The 19,236-nt window shown below is 45.6% G+C and overlaps 1 protein-coding gene across 1 annotated transcript in view; it reads right to left on the bottom strand.

The window, feature by feature from the left end:
* Window positions 1-19,236, bottom strand: part of EDEM1 (ER degradation enhancing alpha-mannosidase like protein 1) — a 133,466-nt gene that overhangs the window by 64,946 nt on the left and 49,284 nt on the right. Inside the window, exons 3-8 of the mRNA XM_086939212.1 lie at window positions 12,962-13,065; window positions 12,306-12,477; window positions 11,102-11,285; window positions 10,751-10,925; window positions 9,705-9,825; window positions 2,074-2,244 (exon numbers count right to left, since the gene is read on the bottom strand). Coding sequence (XP_086795338.1) covers window positions 2,074-2,244; window positions 9,705-9,825; window positions 10,751-10,925; window positions 11,102-11,285; window positions 12,306-12,477; window positions 12,962-13,065 — 927 coding nt within the window. The remainder of the gene's footprint in view (window positions 1-2,073; window positions 2,245-9,704; window positions 9,826-10,750; window positions 10,926-11,101; window positions 11,286-12,305; window positions 12,478-12,961; window positions 13,066-19,236) is intronic.

Genomic DNA, 19,236 nt, shown 5'->3' with positions numbered 1-19,236 from the left:
TAGATGGTTGGTCCTTATTCAAGAATAGGACTGCACAGCTGGATTTTCTCCCTGGTCCCATCAAGTCACGCAACGCATCTGGGCTATATGTCACCCTATGTGGATCCCCCGTAGTGCAACCAACAGAGTGCGTGGCCCTAGGCCCGGCTCGGACGGGCGCAGACGGGCTTGCCTTTGGCGCGCCGCCGGCGCGCCACCGGCGTGCCTGCTGCACGCGTCTGCTGCGCGGTCGCGTCATCGCGACCTTTATGCACCAGGGGAACAGGGGAGGAGAAAGACTAGACTGCTCGGCCTTGGCCCACCACAAGATGGCAGCCGTCCAGGCGAGCGTCTGGTCGCAGTTCCCGCCTCCCTGTCTCCAACCTTGTGCTAGGCTAAGGGCGAGGAGCTCGTGAATCAGCCTGCCCCTCCAGCCAGGAAAACAATATATATTTTTTTTTTTTAAAAAGGGACCTGAAGCAGTTGCTGGTTACTTGAACGCAAGGAACGTCCAGGACTATAGGGTATGAACTTGTCCGTTAAGTACTTAGGGCCTGCCCCAAAAAGACATTTGTGTATGGTACAGCAGATTTTATATTTAACCAGCTGCCGAACAGGCAGCCAATGAAGGCTGTCCAAAAGCGGGCGGCAGGGAGTCCTGGGCAAAACATTGAGCACCAGTCTTGCCGCGGTGTTCTGGACCACTTGCAAACGATTTAGTTGTTCCTCATTGGCCAAGATGAGCAGGCCATTGCAGTAGTCCAGTCTACTGACCACCAAGGTCTGGACCAGAGTCTTACGATGATAATCAGGCAGGAATGGGAAAACGCGTCGCAGGAGTCAGATGGTATGGAAGCATAAACCGGCGGCTTGATTGGCATGCTAATCTTAGTCAACACTCTCCATACATTACTACATCATCAAACTAACCGAATCATCATCCTATCAACACTCAACACCTAACTGACCATTCTCCACACAGACTTCAGATCCGCAGGGCAGGCCCTTGTTCTCAACCATCTAAAAGCTACAACCGCTGCCTTCGAGCCATTCTACAAGCAGCAGCTTGGCTACTGAAACAACTCATTTATCTGATCAGACCCCCTCCATCTCCACTGAAGCAAGAGTGGATTTCAAAATTGCATCCATCATACATATAGCAATCCACATTGCTCTTCCTTCCCATCTGTGCAGTAAAAAGACATATGGACATCAAAGTACTAGGGCTTGAGATTGTCTGATTAATGAAATTCAAAAAGTCAAGAAAACCCAAGCTACAAGCTCATAGACTTTTGGAACCCTATACCAGACTATGCAAGGCTAAATTCAAAACTTTTGGCTTTCAGGAAAGACATAAAAATCAATATGTTCAGATATTACCTCCATGATTGACTTAAGTATAATTCCTACCAGTGGTGTTTTGGAGCACCATAATTCCACTTACAATAAAGCATGTTGCTCTATACTCCATTCTCAATGCCCCTACCCTATGCTCATTCTTCTATGCCAAATTCTCTTTATAACTGCCTTTGTTAATTGCTACATGAAAAAGCGCTGGTTTGTCCTGTGGCTAGGCATGCGCTATATTTAATACTTTAATTACAGAACAAACAGCTTAAGTGAATGTAAGCTTCTCTTCTTGACAATGCCCTCTTCCTCGGTTCTGCTATGTACAAAAACAAAGGCATGTGAAAGTTGGAGGAAGGACTACATAAAACGCAGGATTTTAAGCACCACACATGGAAGATATGGCAGGGAAACAAAACTGCATTTTTGGAACACACTTCATTTTCCCTGACATGCCCCAAACCTTTTATATTTAACCTAAATGTTAAAAGTTGAGGAAGACAAAAGAACAGATTGGAATAATCATCAATCAATCATTCAGAATACTGATTTAAAGGAACAACGCCTCAAATACAAATTAGTTCAATATCATGAATATGCCACCAAAAGAACTAAGGCCCTTGGACACTCAGTCAATTGCATGCTTGATATTTGCGTTCACCACTAATTCTTGCCACAGATGAAGATAATGACTACACATCATGCAACAAATGGGTAGCTTGTAAATGGCGGGAGCTGGTTTAGTACCTGATACAGAAGATAAGTTGATTCCACTAGCTCAGGCCGCAGAGGGTAAAAGGCGACATCTGGTGCCTGCAGCTGCCAGTTATACCTCTCTGGCAACGCTCCATATCGCTTCCAAATAGCATAGTAGAAAGCATGCATGCAAATGGCGTCTTCTATGTCTCCTTTCAAAACCTAGTAGAAAAGCCAACAGATCGAAGTCTTAATGTTTGTGGTGTACATCGACTGAAAAGCGATCCGGCTACATATTAGCAAAAATAAGAACACTGCAGTAATGGTACATAATCAGTTTCTTGTCAATTTTATCTGGTTTTAAACATATGGCTACAAAGATCACATCCATGGTCAGAAACCTCAGTACAGTATTAATGGGGATTCCATTTTCATGCAAACACACCAAAGTTAGAACTTTTGGGGCACTGGTATTACAGAAGGGGTTGCAGATCTGTACAGCAACCACTCTGTAATAAACATTGCAGCAGACACAAAGTTAGCAGGAATGCCATGAAAAAAACTGTCATTACACACATTTTCACGCAACATGGTGCCAGGCAAATCGATTAACGCCCAGGCGTGTGAATGTGGTAGCTATCAATAAAAGTGAGTACAGGGTAAAAAGGCCCTTGAAGGAAATACAAACTGTGCCCCTCAACTTCCCCTCGCCAAATTGGAGCCCTTGAAAAGTGAGCACAGAGCCCACCCTGATCCCACCAGGCTGCAACAACATCAGGGTTCTTGTGGGAGGAGGAGAAAGGATGGCTGGGAGTACCCTGCTGAGACATGGACAGTGAAGTATAGACTGATGTTTCAGTACATGAACAGACACACTCCTCATCCTGGTCCCTAAGGGGGCCTAAAGGCCTCCACAAATGTATATGAATTCTGTGCGTCCACTCACTATTGTCGAAGATTTCTACAACAGAACTCCCTTGTCTGCAAGGGTCACAACGGCAGTACCTCTGCGCGCCGGGGGACGGCGTCGCCCAGCTCCGTCCGGACATCGTCCACAGAAGTTACGTCAATGGACGAAAAAGAATGTAAAGAAGGGTCTAAGGGGAATTGATTAGAGACTGAAAACACCTCCGCTCCCCGATCAAAGTGAACACAACTAATGAGGAGATGCCCAGTCTAGCTTGAAAGGCACTGAAAACAACTGAATGCTGCAGGAATGTAAAGACCCAGTTCCAATATTTGACCCATCACCTGGCTAGATTCAAGAGTACATCGGCCCACCCTTACTGGTGGAACATCGTTATCTGGAGCTCAAGGAGATTCAGGTCTAGGACCACAGCCCTGAGCCATCTTGCCCTGCTGGGTACCTGACCTCATGCTCCTAAACGACTCATGCCAAGGTGAATGTTCAAATCGTATGTCTCTGGTGTGGTGCAGTGCTAAAGTGTGTGAGAATTTAAAAATAGCTACTTGGACAAAAAATATATATTTATTAAGAATTATCCAAGAACCATATTTAAAATAACCTGATAGTATGAGAAATAATAACTATCTCCTGGCTATAAACTAGTGCGGTCGACATGTTTCAGCCGTCATGGTCAACTGACCCGGCTTTCTTCAGGACCTAGATGTTGATATGATACAAGCTACTGCAGGAAAAATTTGTAACAAGTGAAAACAGTGTAATTAAAGAATATTAAGGTAAAGTTGTGGCCCTCGCCACCCTACCCGACATGCAAAATATGTATTTGCAGATAAGAGCTACCTCCTCTTTCCCAGCTTTATGTGGGAGGAAGGCCTCACCTCACCCGGCTGACTGCTCGGAGAAGGAAGCCCCGCTCTGTCCGTCGGTGCTCCAAACTAGACTGCGAGCAGTCTGGGAGGTGAGCATACAGGAACAGTGTGATAAAAAAAGACCAAAAATATTGGAAACGACAACAAATCACAGAATGATGAGAAACATCACCATGTTGATGAATTGAAAGGCATGAGAAACAAAGGACAGTTTACAACCACAGGATGGAACTGTATGAAAGACAGTCTAACCACAGGATGTAACTGTAAAGGATAACAAGATTGGAACAGCATGATTTATGGCAAGTGGCCACACGTGTGTAACAGAGAATGTGCACCACACCCCCCATAATGACCTATACGCTGTAGAATAGTCAAATAGATCCCCAACCCAATCGACTGCAGCACAGACAAGGAGACCCCAAAGTAAGGGGAGAAACAGACTAGGGTGGAGGGAGGGTAGAATAACATGAGAATCCCTACGCCAGAAGAACCAGGGTGGAAGAACATGGAAGGGCACATAACCCTTCTACCAAACAACGAGAATGGTTGGAGAGCCAACAAACTAAAACAGAATGATACATCTTGCCCCGGAGGGAGGTGAACCAGAGCACCCCTCAAAAAGACCACGGCCACCTGCAATGAGGCAAGTGAGTAGAACCCAACCTGGAAAGGTCCTCGCAGAACGGGGAGGATGGGCAGGCGTTAAGGAATCTGCAGCTACTCAGAGTCTCTACCAGATACATCGATACCGAAGGTAAGTAACTTGTTCATCTGATAGAGACATCTAGCCGCAGAGTCCTTAACTTAGAATAGATACCAAATCTATACCCCATTGGAAAAGGGTCTGCGACTGGAAGCTACCAAGTTCCCAAGGGAAGTAAGCTGTTAATAGCATTGACTAGATCAAGGTGGGGACAGTAATGCCAGTGTGGCAGACACCAGACCCATGAGCTAAGTGTGGAAGCATGATCAAGGGAAGCAAGGTACCACAATCCGTCAGAGGACAGTACAAGCCTACTCTCGTCCAGACAGGGATAAAATGAAATCACAGAACCAGAATGGTCAGTGCATAAACTTCTGCAAAAATAAGTGAAAATAAGCATAGGATCCAAAGATCTGCAAGAGAGAAAGTCCCAGAGAAGGGACTAAACAGTATGATAGTCACAGAACATACAAACAGAGCGTACACAACAGCAGATGCCGAACAATGGCATGTCAGGGGCAGATGTCTTCATGCCTAGACATACAAACTACGACTACCAGGAGATACATAGATGGGGCTTATAAGAATACACGTAAGCAGACATTGTGACAACCAAGGAGAAACTCGAAGAGCAAATCTAGAGAATAGAAGGTTGCCCAAGTGGTCCCAACGGCCCGATGTAAAACAAAGCAGGACATAGAATGTCCATCCACTAAAAGGGGAAGGAAAGACTGTGGTGGTCAGTGTCCCCGACTGCGATACAGTTGGGGACACTGAGCACCACATTAATGAAGAAGAACGACTCAGTAATAACCAGATATAGAGTGTCAGAAAAAGTATATATATATATATATATATATATAGAGACTGGATGATGCCAGAGATCATCCGGAGACAGAATATGTCCACTTCAAATCGCAGCAGAGGGCAGGAGGAGAAACACCTGAGCCGTGTGCAGTAACGAACAGAAGAACTTGAGCCCCGCCGGGGAAGGGCAGAGGGAAGCAAAGGGCACAAGTCAAAACGCAGCAGATACCCATCTGGCGAAGACTCAACTGCCCTTAGGCAAACCCCAGACAGGGTGTGAGCCATGCAAAAAGCACAAGCCCTAACCAACACCAGGGAAGAAGACAATACCACAGGAAGAGAACACAGCCAAGGCAGTAGGGCCAGCTGCAACTGGTCCAACTGAAGATTCTCCACCGTGTCTACTTAGATGCGAAGACCTTGGCCAAAATGGGTAGGAGAGCGGACGCCCTGTGTCTCCGGCAGTGCCGTCAACCGGGAACCTTTTTTCATATTCTATGGATTGCCCTATTGGGCAATAGTGCGACAATATTGGGATAGAGTTACTGAGCAGATGGAGAGAGCGAGTGGCAAGACTCTGAAGGCCTCTCCCCGGTTGTCTCTTTTAAATGTCTGGGATGCCACAGATCTAACTAGGGTGGGCCATCGCTAAACATAATATTGCACAAAAGTGGGGGGTGGGGGCCCTGACCAGGCGGGATTGGACAGTTGACATGGACAGAGCAATGATTGCTGAGAAGGATGTAATCAAGCACAGGGGGTGCCCCAAAAAATGGGACTACAAATGGGGGAAGTGGAATAAATATAGAGGCACAATCTGTTTATCTCCTACAGTTGGATTACAGCGGGAACAACATGCATTACTTGACCTCCCTGAGCTCGACCATGTGCCCACTGATTAAAGTGATTGATCGATTACTAAGTGTCAACTGCTGTGGGTGCCAGGTTTCCACATTTTACCATTCATGTAATGGCTGCATGGTGGCTGTACTGGACAATTCTTGCTACGTCTAATCGAGGGGGAAGTGGGGAGTGTATTGGACTTTTCAGAATCTGTTTGCACTGTGCTGTGTAAAACCATACTGTAGACCCAATTATTGTCTTGACATTGCATTATGTTTTTCTTTTTCCTTCCTTGATAAAAATTGTTTATAATAAAAAAAATTAAAAATTAAAAAATAAAGACAGTGGGGCAAGGAATACTATGGGCCCCTGTGACAGCACACACACCCGCCTAGAACACAAAGAAACCTATCTGGAGCAGAACAATGCGCCCACATGGATGCGTACTCATGCTGAAGAGAGCCAGGGGCCCATCGAAAGCTGAAAGATTAGCCAAAGGCTGGACAGAAGGATTTGAAACCCACTGGGGGTTCGGATATGGCAGAACGCCAGCAATACAGTGGAGCAGCCTGCGTCCACAGACGCAGGAGAGGGCCACACCAGTCCGTGGGTCTCCTCCAAGGAGGCATCCTACCACAGCAGGAATACGGAACACAGTGAGAAGCCTTCAGTACAACCCATAGGAAAAGTCCCCGGAGGGACAGAAAATATATAAAGGAGACACCACAGGAGCCTCCGAAACTTCCCGGGCAAGGAGGAGCAGCTACATAATAGCGAACGAATACCGCACATAGGGTACGTCTCATCCCTATAAAAAAAGCAAGGGGCAACTCTTGAGACAAGCTCATAGGCAGAGGTCAAAAGGAAAGTATAAACAGCTGGCCTAGCTGTACCAAAGGAAGGGGAAAAAACAAGGCTGATCAGCCATACAACCATTCAGGGAAGTAATGTGTTGAACCCAGAGATGGAACACAGAAAAGCAGTGACAATACTGCATAAGAAATCAAAAGTCCGCCATGAGGACTAAAAATCATGGGAGTCATGGAACCCCAGACACGAGGCTCTGGGCTGCCGAGTCAGCATGCTTGTCAAACAAATTGACCTAATCAAAGGGCAGATCCCAGAGTCGCTCCCAAACATTCTCCGGGAAACTGCCAACACGTAGCCACACAAGGCGAAGCAGAGCAACTGACTTGGCCATAGCTCGACCCACGGATTCAGTGGTGTCCATGGCCGACTGGATGGGAAACCGCGCCATGTCGCAGCCATCTCGAATAAGCCGGTCCAGGTCAGCAAGAGGGCCCTACGGCAAAGATGGAAGGAGTTGCTCGACTGAGTCCCAAGGGCAAAAGTAGCCCGAGCAAACACGCAGGACGTGTTTAGCGACCGAAGACCCGAGCTGGTGGACGCAAAGACATTGCGGCCACACGACTCCAACCACCTAGACACCCGAGTGGGAGGAAGCAACTGAGGAGGAGAGGAAGGGAGCACTGCCTGGACTACAAGTCCTTGAGCCCTAGGATGGAGGGACAAACAAGCAGGGTCATCTGGAGCCAGACGATGGCGATGTGCAATAGCTCAACCCACAGGGTCCCCCAATGAGGGCCAGGCCCAAGTCCCCAAAAGGACATCATCTATTGATCTGCCAAAAGGCAACAAGGGCTTCATGACCACCGTGCCCTGGTGGAGAAGATCCAACAAAGGATTCGGAGGCAGGGAGACAGAGGGCGGTTACATCCGCAAGACATCCGCAGCCTTGCAAACCGCCCTTGCAAACGCTGAGCCAACCTCCGTGGCCATCCTAGGCGGTGACAGCAAGTCATCCGTAGGGGATGGCTGCAGGCTAATCTGTCCACCAAATGGCAGAGGCTCCGCAGAATGTTGAGCCAGCCAGTGCCCCATGGGCACCTGCTCCGTGGAGCAGTAAAACAACCCTGGAGGTATAGAACCTTCTGGGGTCACGTCCTCTACCAACAGAGAAACTGCCGGGGACCAAACCGGCGTCGGATCGACGTCGATGACCACTGAAGGGGACTCATCCTTCCGGCGTCGACTCGACCTCCACCGAGGTGGGAACTTGCGGGGAGGAACAACATCGACACGGAGTCAAGTTCCGCACTGCAGCTGCATCCAGCTATGACGCAGGGAACCCCACAGGCTGTGCAAGGACGCTGTAGGAGGGCCAGACATCAGAGTGGGATGCCCCTCCAGGCCGTGTCTCGACGTCACAGCGACTCCAGAACCAGAGTCGAGGAAGTCTGTCGGCGCCGAGGGCAAACCCACCAGCGAACCCCCGATCTGAGTCCTTGCCCGAAGGCACGCCAGGGAGAGATGGTGACCCAAAAATGGCCTGCAGGACCCTGGAATAGGTCTCCATCTGGGTCCGAGTCGCCCCAACACCAGGAAATGGTGGGTAGGCGGGAGTCGACTCCTGAGGGCCCATGTTCGGTGAAGACCGGGAGCAGCAGGCCCCAATGTCACACTTCCGTGAGGTCGACGACATCCTTGAATTTTTCCGGTGTTTACCTGTGGCAGGCCAGCGACGTCTGCGGGAACGACTCTGGGACCTGCCCAGAACAGGAACCTCAGCATGGGATGAACTACTGCGCCGCTTGGACCCCTCCGTTGGAGACGGAGGCCAGCGTCGCAAGGAATCTGACCAGGACAACCGGGCGGACATCAACTTCATCCGTCAATCTCGCAGGGACTTTGACTTCAGCTGCCGGCAGGCGACGCACTCCGTGGAGTTGTGGTGCTCACCCAAGCAGCACATACAGATCTTGTGTGGATCCGGCGCCGATATCTGCCGCGTACAGGTCTCACACTACTTGAAACCCGCAGGCATCGGTACACTGTTCCGAACGCGGAAAGGCGTTGAGAAGGCCTGAAAAACAAAACAGACCAGAGGAACCACTTCTCCCGGATCCGCGTTGGGACACGGAAAAGAAGAAAACTGACATCAGCACACCAGTGGGGATTTAAATGGCTCGATTGACGTTACTTCCGTGGACGACGTCAGGATGGAGCTGGGCGACGCCGTCCCCCGGCATGCAGAGGTACTGCTGGGGAAAAAGTTTTCCAGATCCAGTCTGATGCCTGGGGATATGCTAAGTTAAGGAATCTGCGGTTAGATGTCTATCAGATACCTTTTTTAATTCTTCCTGTTCTGTGATACTGGCACAGGTCATTACCCCTCACAGAACATGTGCACTGGAGAAAGAAAATTAAAAAACAACTTTTATTACAAAAAAAGCAGTGATATTGAGAGTGAGAATGTAACATGATTTACAATGAAGAAAGTGAGACATTCCGGTAAGAATAAATCCAGAGAAAGTGTAGCCTGCTTGAGCATTCAAGAGTACATTGGTTGGTGTTTAGGTTATTCCTTCAGGACAAATATGTCTATGGCTTGTACAGCTACCGGGAGCTACTCTTAGCAAAAATAACAATCAGAATAAGGAAACAAAAAGGTGCATATCTGAACAAAATGTTTCATAGGAGAAGCAGATGGCAAAGATGAGGATTTGCAAACCTGGAGACCAGGGAAGAAGGCCTGTAGAGAATCAATCCAGGTGTTCATCAGCTGCCCGCTGAACATGTTCACATTCACGTAGAGTGGGGGATCCCCTTCCCCTTCATTGCAGGATTCTCTCCTATCAACGTAAAAACAGTTTATGAAAATCCAAGTTCAAAAGTGAGAATACGTGCTACCACCACTGTGTAAAGGACTCCAATCCTGTGAGTATAAATAGATAATGAACTGAGGTATTTTGAGCGTAGGTTGAGAAATGTAAGATGCATGGAGCCCAGAAAAGTTTCCAACGGTTAAAAAAGGATACATATATGCTGGATAGGGCATTTATACTCCAGCTTTTAAAAGTGATCAATATTACATAACATGGACAATACTACCTGAAGATCTAGATGCAATTTGTGCTTTAGTTGCAGAGACTAATGCTCACAAATGTTTATACAAAATTAACAAAAAAAGATGCCATGCACCACTCAACCTTAATCCTTCAGTATAAGTGTACAGAACTCGTAAATGTCCTTTCCACTTCTACTAAAACATAGAAATGATTAGTTGTACAGCTACACGTTCAAGAAGATTATTGCCACAGCTACTGGAATTATGCAGCTGTGGCGTTTGTCGCATAATTATGGATTTGCCACATAATCCACCATCTGCTACATACTTTGCAGATTTTAACAAAATCAATTTGTTTCCAGCTCAAACGATTCAAAAGATACTTAAATGCTGACTGGTCATCTTTCTTCTGCTCATTGCTCTATTTCAGCGTTAAACTGGAACTAAAGAGGTTGCAACCAATTCCCAGACAGTGGTAACAAGTGTAAAAATAACAAAATATCTAAATATATCACAAAATGTGCTGCATTACGCCACATGATTTACGTTTTCTTGCGCACAATCTACTCAACCCTGTTGCATAACTTGGGCCTCCCCCGCCACACAATTCCAGTTGCCCCGATTATTGCACAACAAGGACAAACGTTCTACACCAAACTTAAACCATCCTTTAATGCACACTTCTTTAAGTGACCTCAGCTACAGCTTACCCTCTCCTCATATGACTCTGGATACTCCTGTAGGCATCATTGAACATCTCCAGATCTTCCTTTTCTCCAAAGAGTATGTAGGACTTCAACAAGTACTCGTAGAAAGAGTCCAGTCCAGCTCCGAGACCACTCTGCTTCCCCACCCAGTGTCCAGTCTGGATGTTCACAACATTTCCTGCAAAACACCAGAAGCTCAGGATACTTTATGCACAAACCAGGTCAATTTGAACTTTAGTCTCACCATGCACATTCACTCATCATCTTACAATGAAACAAAAGCCACACACCAAGATACAGGTTTCATTACCACATCCACACATTTTAAGATAGAAGTCAGTCTTAACTTCTTACCTAATAAACCAGTATCATTGCTTCGGAGGCTCCAGAGGGCTCGTACTGCCCGACGGGCTACCCATTCGAAGGTGGAGTCCCCCAGTAAGCGACTGAGGATACCAAATTCCACCAGTAGGGACCCAGCCCCAGCAGTGCAGGTCTCATTGTTGCTATCAGCCGGGACGCCAGACTTCAGATTCACCTGCAAGAGAGTCGCATATGTGAAGCAATGGGAACATAGCCAAGAAAAGTTCAAGACCCGGAGATTTATAACCAAGCCTTTCTTGCAAATTCATTTTAGTAACAAGCATTCAAACATTATACCTACACCATAAAAAAATAACAGTTACACTCACAAGGCAAGGAGAGATCAAAATTGCAACCCCTTCCTCCTTTTGTCGCCCCCTCTTAAAAAGGACATCTCTACAGATCAATTACTTAAATTCCCATAAAGAACTATATAATGTTCTACATGATGTGGCATTGGAGTAACAAAAATAGTGGGATGTCGCTGGTAGTAATGATCAATGGTGGAGATTAATTTGAGCATTCTATCCATCACAGTTTTTCTTTTTGCCTGATAAGAGTGAGCATGCCATTTATTTCAAAATCGCTCAAGTACTTAAAGTGCAACATGTACAGTGATGTGAAAAAAATACACATAGTTAGGACTCTATTTTATATCAGAATATAGATTTAACTTTATATTGTACTCACCAAGACCTAACAGGAGAGAAATCCAACTTCATGTGACAAAATACCCCACATAAATTCCACGGTCATTTAGTAAACAAAAACATCTGCAAAGATTCAGATTGGATTGAGTGAAAAAGTAAATGTATCTAACTTTCCATGAGACTTAAGAAGGGAAATAGAATCAGGTCCAACTTAACTACTGCATGTTGGTATCTCAGTCCTTTCTTTTATATGGCCACATTCATCAATGGAATATCAGGGCTGAGGTACACATCACAGGCAAACACCCAGCCAAATTTCAAAGTGACGAACAAATACTGTTAAGGGAAGGTTCAAGCAAGGTGCAATTGGCAAGTAGCCCCATACCATTCTATACTTTGTCCATAAAAGAAAGCTTCTACTGTAATTAACATGTAATTGGAGTAGCCAAAGGTTCCTCTCGAAGCAAGGATATAATCATCTTGGCCAAGCATATGGCGTCTTGCAATAACTTTTTTAATATGGCTAGCACTAGCACCATACTCACCCGTGGGTACGGCATTCCAGTCTTGGTATTTTCAAAGGCTGGAAGGAGTCGAACTGCAAGGTCATGAGCCATGTGCAATAATTCATCATCATAGTCCTTAATGGTCATGTCCCCAAATGGTTGCTTAGAGTCTGTGATGATGATGTGGGCAGAAAGCAGGCTGCCCAAAATCCTATGAGCAGACAATAACAGCGTCAGCAGACCTTCACCAATGATCCATATAGCATACTCACAACAACAGAGCCTTATGGCAACTCGCTCTCACTTGCATGTTTAGTAGCTTGAAAATTTAAATTTACAAGAAGGCAAGTATCAGGGGAGTAAAGGGGGGGGGGGGAGACACCCTCCAGGTCATCTAAGCATTAAAGGTATACTTGAAAAATATTTCATCCCACAAGACAGTTTATCAGCAGAAGTCAATTAACGATCGAGTCAACTGTGGTCCAAAAGAAAAAGAACGCTGCCAAATTAGTATGCATTGAAGACTGGATTCCAATGTTCATCTTAGAGTAAGTAGACTTTCAAATTCTTACATCATTCCTCTTGTGCAGCTTCAAACTAACTAAATAGAATTGCAACAGCTTGCCTTTCATACTATCTGATTTAAAGAAAGGAATGCATGACTTGCAACTAATCACTCAGGCTTTCCCACGTACCGTATGGTTGCCTCAAACACTTGCACAGTTGAATCTTTGTCAAAGGAGACCGTTTCAATCACCAGTTTCACAGCTTTCTGGAACTCAGAAGAATTTCCCATCACCTACAAAAAAAAACCACATTGGAGACAGTTATTGATATTTTCACTCAATACACCACTCCACCGAAGAAGTTTGTCAGGAATCCACAAAATTGCCAATTCAAGGCAGTATTCGAGTTAACGTTTTAGGGCACACAGCTAGCCCTCTCAACATGCTGTGATACACACAAGCTCCACCCCGGATTTCACGGAATCTCTGGTATTCAGAAATAACCAGTGATGGTAAGGCTCACTAGGTGCCAACTGAGCTGGAATACCTAAGCCACCCCCAGGGAATGAGCATGATTTTGGCATTAACAAGGCAACTTTATGAGCAGATGAGGTGGGTGAATGTGGCCCAATGGCAAACCAACCAGCCTTCCTTCACACTATTTGAAAATAAATAAATACTCCCTGGTGCTCTTGTGAGCTTTCTGTTGCCTTGGAGATGGAAGTTTGGGGGGCACCCACCTGCCCCCACAGCCGCTCATGCAGATGATGGGCAGAAAAAGTCTTCCTCCTCGGGTAGGTGTGGAGCAGTGTCAAAAAGGGCCAGAACCCACCCTTTTCACCCCAAAAAATTAGAAAAGTCTACGATTTAATTGTGAACCACATGTTTGCGTGTTGATTTGTTCAACGTTGCAGAAAATGTGGTTCTGTCTGTTCATACAGTGTAAGACGACAATTCTAGTCACTGTGGATTTTTTGCTACTTAGCTTAGTTTAGTTTATAGCTGCCATTCTGAAACTGCTCATGGATGATCTGTGGCTGAAGATGTATGCATCATGTGCACTGCTAGGATATTTTACTAGCACACTGAGGAACATTCCCAGATGGTCCACTATGGTCTGGACATTGATGGAGTAGGTGTGCGTGCGCTTTCTGTACAGGTGGGATATTGCAAAAGGGGGCACCAACTGCCAAAGAACATTAGGATCCAGCTACATAGGGTAGGTGGGGTATCCCCTCTACTGTCTCCTTCCTTGTCAGAGTAGAGAGAACTGTATGGGTTCCGTGGAGTGTCAAGGGTGCGGCCCAATGACTTGATGGGCCGGTGCTCCACTCCACTGAAAGTAGTAAAAAATAAAACATGATTGATAGAAATTGAATTACTGGATGGCTGGGTTGTGAGCCCCAGTCAAGAAGCACCCACTATCCTAGTCAGGGTGAGCACAAGTAAACCCCTAATTAACCTATGCTCAATCCCTGGCATCATGGCACATAGCAGTCAGGCTTAGCTTGGAGGCAATGTGCAATGTATTTCTGAAACACTTCAAACTGTAAAAACACCATACACAAAGATCCCACACCAAGTTAGAAACTTAGACCATAATTTATTAACCATAAAGGCCAAAACGACAAAAATTCAGAACCACAGTTATGAATATTTAAAGAATAAACTATAAAATAGCACCTAAAAGCATAACGTGCCAACCGGAGATATCCGGTCGTGCTAGACAGGGTCAAAGACAAATGTTCAGGCCGACCGCAATGGAGTGCGGGTCGGATACAGTCCTACTGAAAAGTTTACCTTCTCAAATTTTGTGCAAGTAGTCAATTTCGCATTTAAGAAAGTCGACAGGAGCAAGTGCAGCATCGCTGGTGGTGGTCAGTGTGGTGAGAGGCGCAGGCCGGCATCACAGACTGGCAGTCTGGTACTTCTTGTTGGCAGTCCTCCGCAGGCAAACAAGGTTCCGAACCTGAGGGGGCACCAGTTGGGGGTCGGGAACTCGCCGAAGGCGGGTCATTTTGTCCCAGATGCTCAGGTCAGGAGGCCAGCACACTGCCCTTTGAATTAATATAGGGTCCTATGTTCAAGATGGGTTGCAGGTCAAGTTCTTCATCCTCAGGCAAGAGGGCAGCAGGTCAGCACAGCAAGGCAGCAGCTACTTCAGAGTAACAGTCCAGTAGAGGGCAGTCCTTTCAGCAGCACAGCAGTCCTCAGGCGTCGAAAAATCACAAACCTTTTACTAGACCTACAGGTCTAGTGACTTCAATAATCTACCTAACCTATTTGTAATGCTCTTGACCCATAAACTGGTTTCAAATGATGTGATTGTGGGCAAATAATTTAATTCATTGAGCTGCCATTTTCTTCGTTATCACATATTAGAGCATGTTCAAATGTGCGAGTTAAGCATATCTGCTGTACAAAAATCTCTTTTGTTTGATTGAATAGACTAAGCTTTCTTTCCATATATAATACAAATGTAGCCACATATAGGATACACATGACCCCTGACTTGCCTCTTAATTCATTAACAGAATTTTCATCAGGAAGGCAGTAGATATGTTTCTCAAATCATGTTTAAATACTATCACATTTAATAAATACATAGCAAAAGCATGAAGTGGTAGCACACTGTCATTTGTAATCAGCAGGTTTCACATTGAGATGGTCACAAACTTTCCCACCGACATGTAGCTTTACTGATAAAACTATATAGAGTACAAACAATGTTTGGAAATGGTGATGTGCAAATGACACATATTTGCAGAAACTCGAAGTAAAGTGTTCTGGTTTGTTTGGCTCCTACTTAACTCTTTCTTTGCATCACACTTCATTACAAAAAAAGTGTGCTTTTGTAATTCCTAATATAGTTTGAAATATTTGTAATATTAAGTTACAGGCTATTTATTTAAATGCTATGTGTTAGAGAAAAATAACTGACATATTCAGACAGCTCACTTGACAAAAACCTCTAACCATTTTCTAAGCATCAGTTAGTTAAAAGACAAACTGACATTTGAACTCTTATCTTGAACAGACAGCTAATGTGTCAAGATAAAGACAGAATTGTATGGCGTCTTTATTGCTCATTTACTTTGTGAATGAACAGAACACCAGTTTTTTTTCCACCCCAAGTTTATTCTGCCAGGTGTGACTAGTAGCTGATAACATGTACTTGCAATTGCAGGTGGACGAACAGAATGAGGCCAGAGTCCTCCTTCCTGTCAGAGCATCCACAGGTCTAGAGTGTACTGATGTTGTGGTGTTAGTTAGAGGTCCTTATTTTGTACACTAGAGCCATGGATATAAAAAGGTGGGAGAAGCTTTCAGACAGTGCTTTGAAGTGAATGGAATTCACCGCCTCCCCTGGTTCCAAGCTGGCTAAAGTGACAATGCAGGGTTGTAAAAGCCCTTTGTGTGGAGACAGGGCAGAGCGTAACCAGGTATAAGTGAGGCTGGGACCATATCCTTCCTCCCATCCTGCCCATCCAGTCACACCTAAGCTCTCATTGTGTGTGGCTGTCTAGGTGGAATACAAAAAGCCCAACTGCCAACTACGCCCAGTCATGAGACCAGAGACAGGCTGTAGGCACCAAATGTCTAAGGCAAGAAGATACCAAGTTTCTAAATGTGGCATTTTCAGAATTGAAATGAAATGAAATCTTTATTGTTTTAGTTAATAAAAACCATACAATATCGAAAGAATTTATATCCTCTTTTCCTTAAAATTTTGCAAAGGTTTTCAACAAATTATATAAAAGTAATTCCATACAAAAATATAAAATATACAGTATTAAAAACTTTTTGGCTAAAAAAAAGACAATTCCTTTTTAAACCTATTTAATTTAAAAGTGATGTATCTAACCCAATATATATTTACCAAAAGGCAGGGCTTACATTGCCACTTATTTTCAGAATTGTTAATTTAAAATCCAACTTCACCATAAGTTAGGATTTTAAATTAAGATTCAGAGACACCAAATATGAAGCAATCATCTCTTCCCATTTGGAAATTACACTTATAAAATGTAATGAGGCAACTCCAATGTTATCCCATTGGAGAGTTAGGCCTTGCAGTAGTGAAACATGAATATAAGAGTTTTTCACTACCATGATAGGCAAAACTTAAAACGTATATGTCCTTCCATTTTAAATACAATATACTGTGCCCTCTGGGCTGTGCAATCCCTACTCTGATGTGACCAGCATAAAAAGGGAAGGTTTGGACCTGGCAACAGGTTTATTTTGCCAGGTCGAAATGGAAGTTTAACCTGCACACAGAGGCTCTGCACTGGCTGGCTGTAGACCCACTAAAAGGACTGCTTCAGTGGATGGCAGAATCAGTGTTGCAGGCCCACTAGTAGCATTTAATTCACAGGTCTTAGGCACATGTAGTGCACTTCACTACGGACTTGAAGTACATGAAATATGCCAATTTGGTACAGGCTAATGTTGCCATGTATTAAGCAGAGAGCACATGTACTTTAGCACTGTTTAGCAGTGGTGAAGTGCCCAGGGTGATAAGGTCAGCAAAACCCAAGTCAGCAAAAAACAGGAAGTATGAAGGCAAAACGTCAGGGGGAAACCACACCATAGATGCAAGATCTAACAATAGTATTCTCTTAACTATTAGAAGCTTTCTAAGAAAAATTTCCTCACAACCTCCATGGTGAGCAGATTGCAAGTAAATGCTCCAATCTGCCACACCCTCAGGATAGGTTTGACTCTCTTAGATGTGAAGATACTGTAAAATCTCCTGAGTGGAGGAGCAACTGGATTCCAGGATGGCAGGCCTGCCTATCCCATTTATACAAAGAAAAACAATAAATAATTGACACTGGTTACTAGTGGGCTAACAGACCTCTTGGGTAGACAGACTAGGTTTAAGCCCCATCCAGTCTACCACAAGCCCGTGGGGTGGGGAGGGGAGGGAAGGTGCGGCTCAATGTCAGCAAGGCCTGGTCCCCCTAAATCCAATATGACAAACAAAAACATCTCTGGTTACTAGAGCGTACAAAGCTAGCCTGAGGAGATACCATGCCCTGATAAGGAAAACTCGATCGGCCCACTACACTGAGCGGATCGATAAGGCTGAGTGTTTGGCTAAGGAACTCTTTGTGGTTTATAAGGAGATATCCTCACTTGCCTCAGTCGGAGAACAGGTGGTGTCCTCTGTGCACTCCTGCAATCAGATAGCGGAATTTTTCTACAATAAAGTGCAGGATATCTACTCCACTTTTCCCAATGAAGCCAGGGCATGTCACAGGGGTGGAGCGCTATTGGAGGAGAAACCGTTGGGGACAGACAGCCTCAGGGCTTTTGTGGTCCCGGTTGAGGAGCTGCTTATCACAGTAGCTAGGGGGGTGAAATCGGGTTCCCCTAGAGATCGGGCCCCCGCAAAGATCTTGTGTGGTAATATGGAACAGCTAGCACCCTATGTCAGGCACCTATTAACACTGTCTTTTGAGGCAGGTAGGGTGCCGAAAACTTGGAAACAGGCTGTGGTGCTCCCACTCAAGAAAAAGCCACATATTACTATTAAGGAAATGAGCAATCTGCGGCCTATCTCACTCCTCCCCTATTTGCCAAGATAGCCGAAAAACTGGTTAATCAACAACTTTATGCGCACATTGAAGCGCACGTGCTCCTTCACCCCTCTCAGGCGGGTTTCCGCGCTGGCCACTCTACCAAGTCTGCCCTCCTCTTCTCTACAGAGGCTCTGCGGAAATACGCAGATGAGGGTCAGACAGCGGCACTGATTCTTCTCAATCTTAGTGCCGCGTTCGACACTGTGGCACATCACACCTTGCTGCAGTGTCTGAGGAGGGGTGGAGTGACTGGGAAGGCATGGACATGGCTAGAGTCTTTCCTTCATGACTGTAGCTTCTATGTTGTGCAGGGCTTACATAGGTCAGAGGCTTTTGACCTAAAGCAAGGGGTTCCCTAGGGCTCTAGCCTCAGCCCCACCCTGCTTAATCTGTATGTGGCGCCTGTGGCCTCAATAACCGTACAATATGGGGTGGAGGTGGTGACATACGCAGACGATACCCAGCTGGTTGTGACCCTGACACAGCTGGCTGAGCACGCAGCCAGCAGATTCGCATCCTGCCTTCAAGATCTGGCGGGATGGATGGACGATAACTGTCTCAGATTGAATGGGGACAAAACGGAGGTGCTAATTGTTGGCAAGTCCCCCTCTGTTTGGACGTCTGCATGGTGGCCTTACGCCCTGGGCCCTTTACCTACACCGAAGGAGCAGGTTAAGAATCTTGGTATCTGGATTGATTCCAAAATCTCCTTGGACTACCACACCCGGCACGTTGCAGGGACGTGCTTTGGTATTCTCTGCAGTCTGAGAAAGACACTTGATCTGCTCCCATTGTCAGCCAGAAGGGCCCTAGTCCATGCCCTGGTCACCTCCAGGCTGGACTATGGGAATGCCCTCTATCTAGGAGCGAATGTGA

The sequence above is a fragment of the Lissotriton vulgaris genome, chromosome 9, assembly GCF_964263255.1.
Source record: "Lissotriton vulgaris chromosome 9, aLisVul1.2, whole genome shotgun sequence".
NCBI lineage: Eukaryota > Metazoa > Chordata > Amphibia > Caudata > Salamandridae > Lissotriton > Lissotriton vulgaris.
The sequence above is the reverse complement of the archived record's forward strand: the minus strand, read 5'-3'. Positions and strand labels throughout refer to the sequence as shown.